This window comes from Epinephelus fuscoguttatus, linkage group LG1 (assembly GCF_011397635.1).
Source record: "Epinephelus fuscoguttatus linkage group LG1, E.fuscoguttatus.final_Chr_v1".
NCBI classification, from domain to species: Eukaryota; Metazoa; Chordata; class Actinopteri; order Perciformes; family Serranidae; genus Epinephelus; species Epinephelus fuscoguttatus.
In genome coordinates, this window is record NC_064752.1 from 6,054,973 (window position 1) to 6,065,638 (window position 10,666).

Below are 10,666 nucleotides of genomic sequence, written 5' to 3' on the forward strand. Positions count from 1 at the left end.
TTGTGCACATAACCCCCTTATTGTGCTATTGTCTTATAAAAATAAAAGAAAAACTTGATCTCAAAAAGTTCTACTCTAACGTCATCAGTCCACAGGACTTGTTTCCAAAAAGCATCAGGCTTGTTTCAATGTTCCTTTGCAAACTTCTGATGCTGAATTTTGTGGTGAGGACACAGGAAAGGTTTTCCTCTGATGACTCTTCCATGAAGGTCATATTTGTGCAGGTGTAGAACAGTGCACCACCACTCCAGAGTCTGGGAAATCGTCCTGCAGGTCTTTTGCAGCCAAACAGGGTTTTGATTTGCCTTTCTAACAATCCTACCAGCAGCTCTCTCTGAAAGTTTTCCTGGTCGTCCAGACCTCCTCTTGACCTCCACATTTGTTGTAAACTACCATTTCTTAATGACATTATGAACCGAGGAAACAGTTCCCTGAAAACACTTTGCTATCTTCTTATAGTCTTCTCCTGCTTTGTGGACATCAGTTATTTTAGTTTTCAGAGTGCTAGGCAGCTGTTTAGAGGAGCCCATGGCTGCTGATTGACGGGGCAAGGTTTCAGGAGTCAGAATATTTAGAAAGCTTTGAAATTTGCATCACCTGTGCTTTCCTAACGATGACTGTGAACAAGCCAGAACCCTAACAAGCTAATTAAGGTCTGAGACCCTGGTAAAAGTTGTCTGAGAGCTCAAATGTCTAGAATTGTATGCGACAAAGATAACACACTGATCTTGCTTAAAATGTTGAAAATCATGTCTCATCTTTAAATTCATGTCTTTTGGAAATCAGCTCATCTTCTACTTACTTAACCACCAGGGGTGCCCAAACTTTTGCATGCCACTGTACTGAAATATACGCATATATATATAGACATAAGATTCTTGGCTTCGAAATAAGCAAGATGCATTTTAATTCAGGGCCGAACTATTATTAAATATTCAAATATATTCCTAATTTTCTGCTTTCTTTTAAAGGAGTTTCCAGTACAGCACAAATGCTCCCTGTAGATAATCAGCATATCAGCCTCTTCAAAGACTGAGTAAAGAACTTTCCCAGTCTGATCGTGACAACTGGTACAACTGGTTTTATTACTGCTGAAACTTCTACTTCTGTATTAATACTTCTTACTTTACTGCAACACTCACTTTTACCCTTAAAAGCTGAATGTGTCTTCACTCAGAGAGTTTTTGTAACTGCTACATACACATCTATGCACACACACGCCTACACACACTCACACACACACACACACACACACATTTCCCTAGCTGACCTTTGACTGCATGAGGGCGAGCCTCCGTCTGTCATCCAATAGAGTGGAGGCAGAGAAGAGGAGGCACAGAAGGTGCTGCCCTTACACACACCAGACTGGACGCTGTCGAACGCTGTGCTTACATCAGTTAGTAATGTGGGTCAAAGTTCAACAGCAGCGGGAGGTTTCCACACCCAGAGAGCAGAGAGAGACGGAAAGAATTAATGTTGCAGGATTGTTTGTCTGGTTACATCAGGGCTTATCTGAGCTGAAAGATGATTAACAATTAAAAAGTGTTGAAAGAAAAGACACCCAAATGCACTTTTTTTAACAGCTGAGACTGTTTATAAAGAAAGTTTTGAACACGTCACCTATTTTGTTTGATTTTTCACAACACTTCTGACTCTACCCAGACTGCAGGGACGTTTGAAACAAAAAAATGAAGCATGATTTCAGTGGGAAAACGATCAAACTGTACAGCTGGGCGTTATCACTCTTACTTTCCTATTCATAGGAGTGTGTCATAGAGCGAGATAGTGCCAGCAGTGGTGAGGACAAAACTGTCTGTCTCTCTCCTTGGGATCTGAGCCCAGCTATCAGTGTTCAGCCACCGGCAGAGGGAACCGGTTATGTGACGACAACGTTACGTCCCGCTGCTGATTAATAATTCACCGGCGGCCTGTAACAAAGTGTTTTGCAGATCTGCGGAGAACAACAGGTTCATGCAAATAGCCCAGAGGACAAGCCTCTCCCCCCACACCTCCTCCTCCTCCTCCTCCCCTCCTCCTCTTGTGGGACATCCCAGAGTATAAAAGAAAACTCTCACCACAGCAGATACAACTAACCAAGAGGGAGAAGGAATCCTCATCTCGTCTTGAAACAGCCAGCAGACACATCATCTGATGAGGCCAAGCTAGAGGCTCTCTGCTCCTCACAAACTACTGAAGGTAACCTGATGCTCTTTATTTCCAGCGTAATATGAGGAGGGAAACGGAGGTTATCTGCAGAGGGATGCTACTACATCACACAGAGTCTGATCTGGAGGCTGCAGCAAATTTGATGTAGTATTTGTTATGCAGAATAGTATAAATTAGACAAATTATAACAGCTAACAGAGTCAAGAAAGACTGAAAATGACTTTTTTATTATAATAATGTGCTAAACTTTTTTCTATCCTTTCTCTCTTTTACCCTTGCCATCTTTTTCTTTCCTCCAATTTGTTCGCTGCTTTCTTTGCCTCTTCCCTCATCTCTTTTCTTCCTCACCCTCTTGCTGACTTTTCTTCACCCTTATCCAATTCTCATGTCCTCTCTTCACCCTTCTCACCCCCCTTTCCTCTCCTCAATTTACCCTCTCTTTCCTTTCTTCTCCACCCCATCTGTATCTTGTCTCCAGGCTCGTCCACTCCTAGACCTCCTCTCGTCTTTTCTATCTCCGTCTATCCACACTCTACCACCATGCCCCCTCAGCTTCCATCCCAGAACCAGAACGGTCCCAGGATCCTGCAGGGCGACCTTTGTGCCCTCAGCCCGGCGGTCAAGGAGTTTGTGGACGCCAATGTGACTCTGTGCCAGCCTGACTCCCTCCACATCTGCGACGGCTCCGATGAGGAGAACCGCGCCATCCTGGCCCAGCTGGAGGAGCAGGGGATGATCAAGAAGCTCAAGAAATATGAGAACTGGTGGGTTGACTGGAGGTTGATTTGAGGTGGTTTCTGGTGTGGCAAAACATACACATTTGTTTTGAAATGTTCGAGGTATTTTGATATTTGTTGGTGGGACTGGAGGGAGTGTGACCTGGGTGAGACAGAAGAAATGATGCAAGTCTGGTTCCCGATCTGATCTGTAAACAACAGCAGGTTTTAAATGGATTTTTGACTGTCAGCAGTGTATGGAGACAGTGTAACCTAACGCAACTGCCAGATTGCTCAGTCATGTTGTTGCTTTGGAAAATTTGCATAAGTTAGTCATCATCAGCTGTTGAAACAACAGCATATGTGGAAAGGTCAACATTCTGACAAACCAGTAGGTCCAGCTCGTTCAGTCGGATCACACCAGCCTCCCGGTAGACATCAACAAACAACACTGCTGCAAATCCTAAAATGTAATCAAACTTTCATTTCCTACCTCCCTCCTCCTCCTCCTCCTCCTCCTCCTCCTCCTCCTGTAGCTGGTTGGCCAGGACCGACCCAAGAGATGTGGCTCGTGTTGAGAGTAAGACTGTGATTGTGACCCGGGACCGGAGGGACACGGTGCCCACGCCACTGGATGGCGGAGTCAGCCAGCTGGGCCGCTGGATGTCCCCAGAAGAGTTCGACAAAGAGATGAGTCAGCGGTTTCCAGGCTGCATGAAAGGTACAACAGAGAGCGAGGTTTAATCAGACAGGATGAAGAAATGAAAACAAAATGACAAAAGTGAACATTCTGAACAAGAGCTTAGAAATGATAAGCTGTTAAATATCACTATAATTTACATTTGGGTAGGCAGCTAATCTAGCACTGTGACCTTTGTTAACACTGCTGATGTGCAGTATGTGCAGAAAAGTATGGATTTCATCTCAACTACTCAACTGAAATTGAGATCAAAATGAAGAACGCAGCTCCAGTGAAGCATGTTCATGATGTCTTACTGTCTCTGTCCTCAGGTCGTACCATGTATGTGATCCCCTTCAGCATGGGCCCCGTAGGTTCCCCCCTCTCTAAGATTGGGGTGGAGCTGACAGACTCTCCGTACGTGGTGGCCAGTATGAGGGTGATGACTCGTATGGGGAAGGCCGTGCTGTCCGCTCTGGGGACGGGCGAGTTCGTCCGCTGTCTGCACTCCGTCGGCTGTCCTCTGCCGCTCAAAAGTACGTCACCAAGCTAGATTGTCTGTCATTCAGCAGCACAAAGGCAGTGCTGAATACTTATGAATACTAATGAAAATGACCAGTATTGCCGTTGCACTTCTGGTATTTCAACCATGATTACTGCTTATAAATAACCCATAATACTTCAGCTATTAATACTGATTATGATGCTGTCCACTCTTTCTTCCAAGCTGTCGACTGATTCAAATAAACCAATGTGTCTTCCAGAACCCTTGGTGAACAACTGGCCCTGTAACCCTGAGCAGACGTTAATCGCCCACATCCCAGATCGCAGGCAGATCGTCTCGTTCGGTAGTGGTTATGGAGGAAACTCCCTGCTGGGGAAGAAATGCTTTGCTCTGCGCATCGCTTCACGGATTGCCAAGGAGGAGGGCTGGCTGGCGGAGCACATGCTGGTAAGGGCTGAGAAGAAAAAACAAATTCTAACATATGACTTCCCACAACAGCTTGACTAAACTAAACATGTCTCCTGATCAGATCCTGGGCGTCACCAACCCTGCTGGGGAGAAGAAGTACATGGCAGCAGCCTTCCCCAGCGCCTGTGGGAAGACAAACCTGGCCATGCTCTGCCCCATGCTGCCCGGCTGGAAGGTCGAGTGTGTGGGAGACGACATCGCCTGGATGAAGTTTGACAGCCAAGGTGAGGGAGCCAAGACTCAACCTGAAGTTTAAATCAACACCTCATAATAATAACACAAGCTAACACTCCTATTGTTTGTTGCGCCCTGTTGCCAGGCAATCTACGTGCCATCAACCCAGAGAACGGCTTTTTCGGAGTTGCGCCCGGCACCTCAGCCCAAACCAACCCCAACGCCATGGAGACCATCAACAAGAACACCATTTTCACCAATGTTGCAGAGACCAGCGATGGCGGTGTGCACTGGGAGGGAATGGACCAGTCGCTGCCGGAGGGAGTCACCATCACTTCCTGGAAGAACAAACCCTGGAGCTCAGAAGATGGTAAGAGCGTGTTCATGTTTGAAGAGCTTGCAAAAAACAGGAGGTAATGCAAATTGTGCAGGTTAGAAAAGGAAAATTAACAAGCTAACAACACCAGAAAACAGGATGGTCAACATAGACTGTGCAAAATAATGGGCGTAGCCACCATGACGTCACCTATTAGTTTATGGACTCCCCTTCTGAGGCCTTGAATTCGGCACTTTGGCCGTCACCATCTTGATTTTTGTAGCCATAAGTGACCATATTTGGACAAGAGGGTTGAGGTAACCCAAGTGCTAGCTGTTAGCTAGGTTAGCACACTGTATTTACACTTATGGTTAACTGTGGTAATGCTAATGCTAATTTTTGCTAGCAAAAAAGGCATGTAAATAAAAAATTCATCCCTTGCACAGTTGTCATCAGGGGTTTAATTAGCTATAGAGACCAAAACCATTTTTTCTACCAGGCTGTAAAGGGGGGTCTATGAGGATTGTCTTGGTCTTAGAGCCAGCCTCAAGTGGCCATTAAAGGAACTGCAGTTTTTGGCACTTCAGCATTGGCTTCGTTTTTCAGCTCCATCACTAATAATCTCAACATGCTGATTTTGATTTCAGTCAGTGGTGTAAAGATGAGCCAAAACATTTTGAAGAAGTAGGTTTTCAGTCACATTTTTTCAGACTGTGGCTATTTAATTATCAAATCCAAAACTCAAAAATCTAATTTTCATGACTGGAGAAAAATTAAAGATTGAAAAATCTCTGTTTCAGTACAGTTAGCAAATGAGCATGCTGCTGGAGCACTTTACCTGAGTCAAAACACATTATTTTCTCTCACTGAAGGGAGAACTTTGAATAGATCAGATGGTTGGAGATGTGTTTTAAGGAGCAACGATATACATACAAAGTTATGATAAAATAAGAGAACATCACACACTGAAAGCTTACATTTCTCCACTTCCAGGTGAACCCTGCGCTCACCCCAACTCCCGTTTCTGCACTCCGGCTGGGCAGTGTCCCATCATCGACCCACAGTGGGAATCCCCAGAGGGAGTCCCCATCGAGGCCATCATCTTCGGAGGGCGCAGACCACAAGGTGAGCAGGAACCAGAGGAGACGACAGAGACAGTGTTCAGTGGGATTAAAAAAAATAAGAAAATCATTATCTTGAATCTAACTCATGACTCTTCGTTTCCTCTCAGGTGTCCCTCTGGTGTACGAGGCTTTCAGCTGGCAACACGGAGTGTTTGTTGGAGCAGCCATGCGATCAGAGGCCACCGCTGCAGCTGAACACAAAGGTCAGTGTCTCATCTTTCTCATGAAAATATTCCTCATCCTGAGGATATGAAGAACTTATTGCTTGGACATTTATTTGCCACCAAACACCACCAAGATCTTCATTTGTGTAAAGTTTTAGTCTGGAAGTCGATTTAAGCGACGTATGATTGACCTGTCCAAACACTAGATTGTGTCAGGACGCATTTAAGTTCCAGGAAATAACTAAAAAGACACTCAGTAACTCTCTCCTCTCCATGTCCACCCTTATCTGCAGGCAAGGTCATCATGAACGACCCCTTCGCCATGCGCCCCTTCTTTGGCTACAACTTCGGCCAGTATCTCTCTCACTGGCTGAGCATGGCCGACCGCCCCGGCGCCAAACTCCCTAAGATCTTCCACGTCAACTGGTTCCGCAAGAGTCCCACTGCTGGATTCCTCTGGCCTGGCTTTGGTGACAACATCCGCGTGTTGGACTGGATGTTCAGGCGGGTGAACGGCGAGGCTGGCGCCATGCCCTCTGCCATAGGCTACCTGCCATGCAGTGACTCCCTCAACCTCCAGGGCCTGAAGGGGAACGTGGACCTGGACGAGCTGTTCTCCCTGGATCAGGAGTTCTGGCAGAGGGAGGTGGAGGATGTGAGGAAGTACTTCACCACACAGGTGAATGATGACCTGCCTAACGAGGTGGCTCGGCAGCTGGAGCTCCTGGATCAGAGAGTGAAGCAGATGTGAAGGGGGGAGAGGGGGAGCATGTTAGCGAGTCTGAGGGAGCGTGACTGTAATCCTAGAACAGAATGTGAGTAATTCAAGAACGTCTCGTCACTGTTTGACTGAAGAACTGATTTTTATAAAGCATTCATTTTTTTTAAATGGAGCCTTACAACTTTATGAAAGATCATTTCTTCTCTAGTAATTGTTTTACTGCTGTAGGTTTTTTTGATTAATTAACTAGGAATCTGCCTGTTTCAGATAATTATTCTGAAAACACTTCCTTTAAACCTGGGCTGGGGACGTTGAGATATAATTATATGAATTTATAGAGTTAACAATCAGTCCTCACTGTGCTCATCGTAAATACAACAGCGGGGTGGTTCCAGGTCAAGACTGCTGATCTGAAGAGGAAGTGTTTCCTTTCCATTCATCCACATGCTGTCATCACAGCACTCTGTTGTTCCAATGTGTTGTCCGACTGTACGTCTGAATTCTAATATTTAATAGTAACTTATTATAAGCGCACATCACACTGTCAAATGAGTCCAGTGTTGTTTGACCCCGGACATGGGGTAAATGTTTTCTGTTCCTGTCTTTTTTTTGCCTTAATTTATTTTTATACACCGTGTGTCTCTTGTTCTGTTTTGCTGTAATCTTGAACCCTAAAAAGGGGAGGATGAAATAAAAGTATTTTCAAGTATCTGGTTGAGTTGTGGTTGTTTTATTAAAGAAGGTTTCTGTTAGTATTTCAGCCAGGAACACTTTAGTCAAAGTAAACTTTATTTCCATCTGCAGTGTTATATTTGGCGGCATGGCTCTGTCCTGGGGCCCCTCTGCCTTTCCTAGGCCTATGCTGAAAGCCTCTTTCGTGCACCTATACGTGGAAACCTCCCTGCCCTTCCATGCGCCTACTTGAAAAGCCAAAAGCAGAGAGAGCAGCAGCAAAGTTGCTCAATTTCTGATATTATAGGGCAGCACATCATGAGCAAAACTGAAATGTAAAACACCCAGATCGTAAAATGATATCAACTAAACATCTTGTTCACCTGCTGTGAAAAGCACTGCAAACATAAGTAAGCAAATGTACTCATGATAAAAGTTACTAAAGGAAACATTCATTCTCTCACTCCCCCATCTAATGCAATCATAGCATAGAGCAGTGGTTTCCAACTGGTTCAACCATGGGGTCCATGGGCCGTATTCACAAAGCCTCCTAGTAAGTTGCTCCCAGTGACATTAACTTAGAATTTCCCCTTAAAGTTCAGACAAGGTCCTTGTAAAGACAAAAGTTAATCACAGAACATCTTAGACCTTAAAAGAGCTCCTAAGGTGAAAAACTGTGAGGAGCAGGGAGGAGGACTTTTAAGAGGCTTAAGAGTTTCTTAATCAGAGGAGAAAATGGTGGAAACACAAAGAGGTCGGAGAAATATTCTCACAGTCAGCAGCTCATTTCATTTCAACTCCTTGCAGGCTCACAGAGTGGGTGTGTCTGTGACAGCCCATCACATCTGTTAAAAGAATACATCACACCTAGCAACAGGGTCGACCACACCTCCTCACTAAGATAAAGTTTGTGACCCTCCCTTGCTCAGAGTTGCTCTGAGAACTTTCCTAAATCACTCCTAAGCTAGGACTCAAAGTTAGGAGCTCTCTGAGAGTGTTCTAAGAATGTTTGTGAATACGGCCCTTAGTTTCTCCTTAGTCATTAGCTCAAGGTCCACACAGTTTAATACATTCAGCGTCCTACTTGTGTTTGGCCATGTTGTTGAGGTAGTTAGCTGTCTCTGTGAAGTAGCTATCCATTAGTCACTCACTCGACAGCAGGAAATGGCACCTAAAATGCAGCTCTGTGTTGGAAATTCACTGTAATTAAAAATAAAGATATTTTTTTAAACAAACTAGACATGTTTGCGAGTCACTTGTGGCCCATTCAGAACAGACCTGTGACCCACTTTTGAGCCGCAACCCACCAGTTGGAAATCACTGGTATAGAGGACAAACTTCTGTGTCTAAAGAGGAGCGTACTGATGTTGGGACAACAAATTTATAGCAAATGTTCTTGTTCCTTAAATGAGCATGAGAGTCACAGAAATGTCACGTTAAGAAACAACAGGCTTCATAAGGCAGTGATACTCAATTTACAGACCGTCGGGCAAAAGTGGCCTGTGATAGGGTGCTGGGTGGCTTGCCGTCTACTTTATGATAAACAATGAAAATAAATTCACACTTTTTTGTAGTTTTAATGTAAATAAGGTACAAAAAGGCATCAAAACAGGGCTTGAACCCTGACAGAAGTCTACGTTAAATGCCCCCAAATCCTAGAAACACCCCTGCACACAACCGATCTGTGCAAAGTGAGGACAGCAAATGTCAAAAGGTTTTAAACAATTCATGTATTATAAATACTGATGAATTTTATTAACATTTGTTTATTAACTGGCTCCTCGCCTCCCGTCATTTTCCTGAAGTGGCCCCCGGGCAAAGCAAGTTGAGTTTCCCTGTCATAAGGATGAGAGAACAGCAGCAAAGTTCTCTTTGCGCTTCGTCTTTTCAAATTCAGTAATTTTGTCTTCTGTTTGTTTTCTGGTGAGCGCTTCACACTGCAGACTCTCAGAGCAGTTAGAATGGCTTTTTGTCTTCTTGATTGAAATTTCTTCAGAGTTAGGACTGTAGCAGGCCACATGTGTTTGTCCCATGGTTCACCACAGCTCTTGTGTAAGACGTGAAGATAATGACGGTGACTGAAGTTAATCATCACTTACTTGTTTTTGACACCATGTGTGATCTGAATCCTGTGTGTTCCTACATCATGTCCCATGTTGCTGTGAATGTTCTTCAGTGGAGGCTTCTGGGAACAAAACACAAACAACAGTGAACTGTTACATCAGAGGCGAATCTCAATTTGACTTTTACAGATTAATTATCAGTGTGACAGATGATGTCCAACACTTATGAAGACTTTGATTTTAAAAAGACATTACTGGCATTAAAGACAGATTAGAAGTCATTATAAAGTTTTTGCATTTTCCAATTTAGGCCTCAAATATACTCTGTTTTTCCCACAGTATATGTCAGATTGTGGAAGGAAAAATAAACGCATGTAGTCAAGCTGCAGCTTCATTAAACAGCACGGTTGTGTTCCACAAGTGCACAAGAGAGAACGCAAACTAAGAAAAGGCCTATTACAATGTAAAAAAAACTTCATCCTATTAAGTTATTTTTTCCTGAAACTGAGTTCTTAAAGTTTTATTTTCACATGAAAATAATCGTCTACTGTCGAAACAATATATTCCCACCTAGAAATGAGAGTACTTATATTAAATGAAGGAAGAATAAGGAAGGTCACTGCACCATAATCAAGAACATTAAAACTTTATGAAAAGGTTGCAATTTTCTTACCGCAAACTTGTTTCAAGAAAACTCCAAGCATTACATTTAGTATAAAATCAAGTATAAAAGATATATAACATTCCCCGTGATGATCATGTTCGATATATATTAATATCTTTTATACTTAGTATGCCCTCTAACACAACACATCAGCCCAGTCATCAGAATAAAATGTTGACATTGTGCGTGTCTGCAAACCACAGATACGTTACATTTTAATGTTTCATATGTATC

The 10,666-nt window shown here is 43.7% G+C and overlaps 1 protein-coding gene across 1 annotated transcript; it reads left to right on the top strand.

The window, feature by feature from the left end:
- The first annotated feature begins 2,063 nt into the window (after positions 1-2,063).
- pck1 (phosphoenolpyruvate carboxykinase 1 (soluble)) lies at positions 2,064-7,742 on the top strand. Its single transcript, XM_049589895.1, has 10 exons — positions 2,064-2,196; positions 2,645-2,930; positions 3,419-3,603; positions 3,894-4,097; positions 4,326-4,513; positions 4,596-4,758; positions 4,854-5,078; positions 6,018-6,149; positions 6,256-6,351; positions 6,606-7,742. The coding sequence occupies exons 2-10, from the start codon at positions 2,707-2,709 to the stop codon at positions 7,061-7,063; spliced, it is 1,875 nt and encodes a 624-aa protein (XP_049445852.1). The 5' UTR covers positions 2,064-2,196; positions 2,645-2,706; the 3' UTR covers positions 7,064-7,742.
- Positions 7,743-10,666: the final 2,924 nt, after the last annotated feature.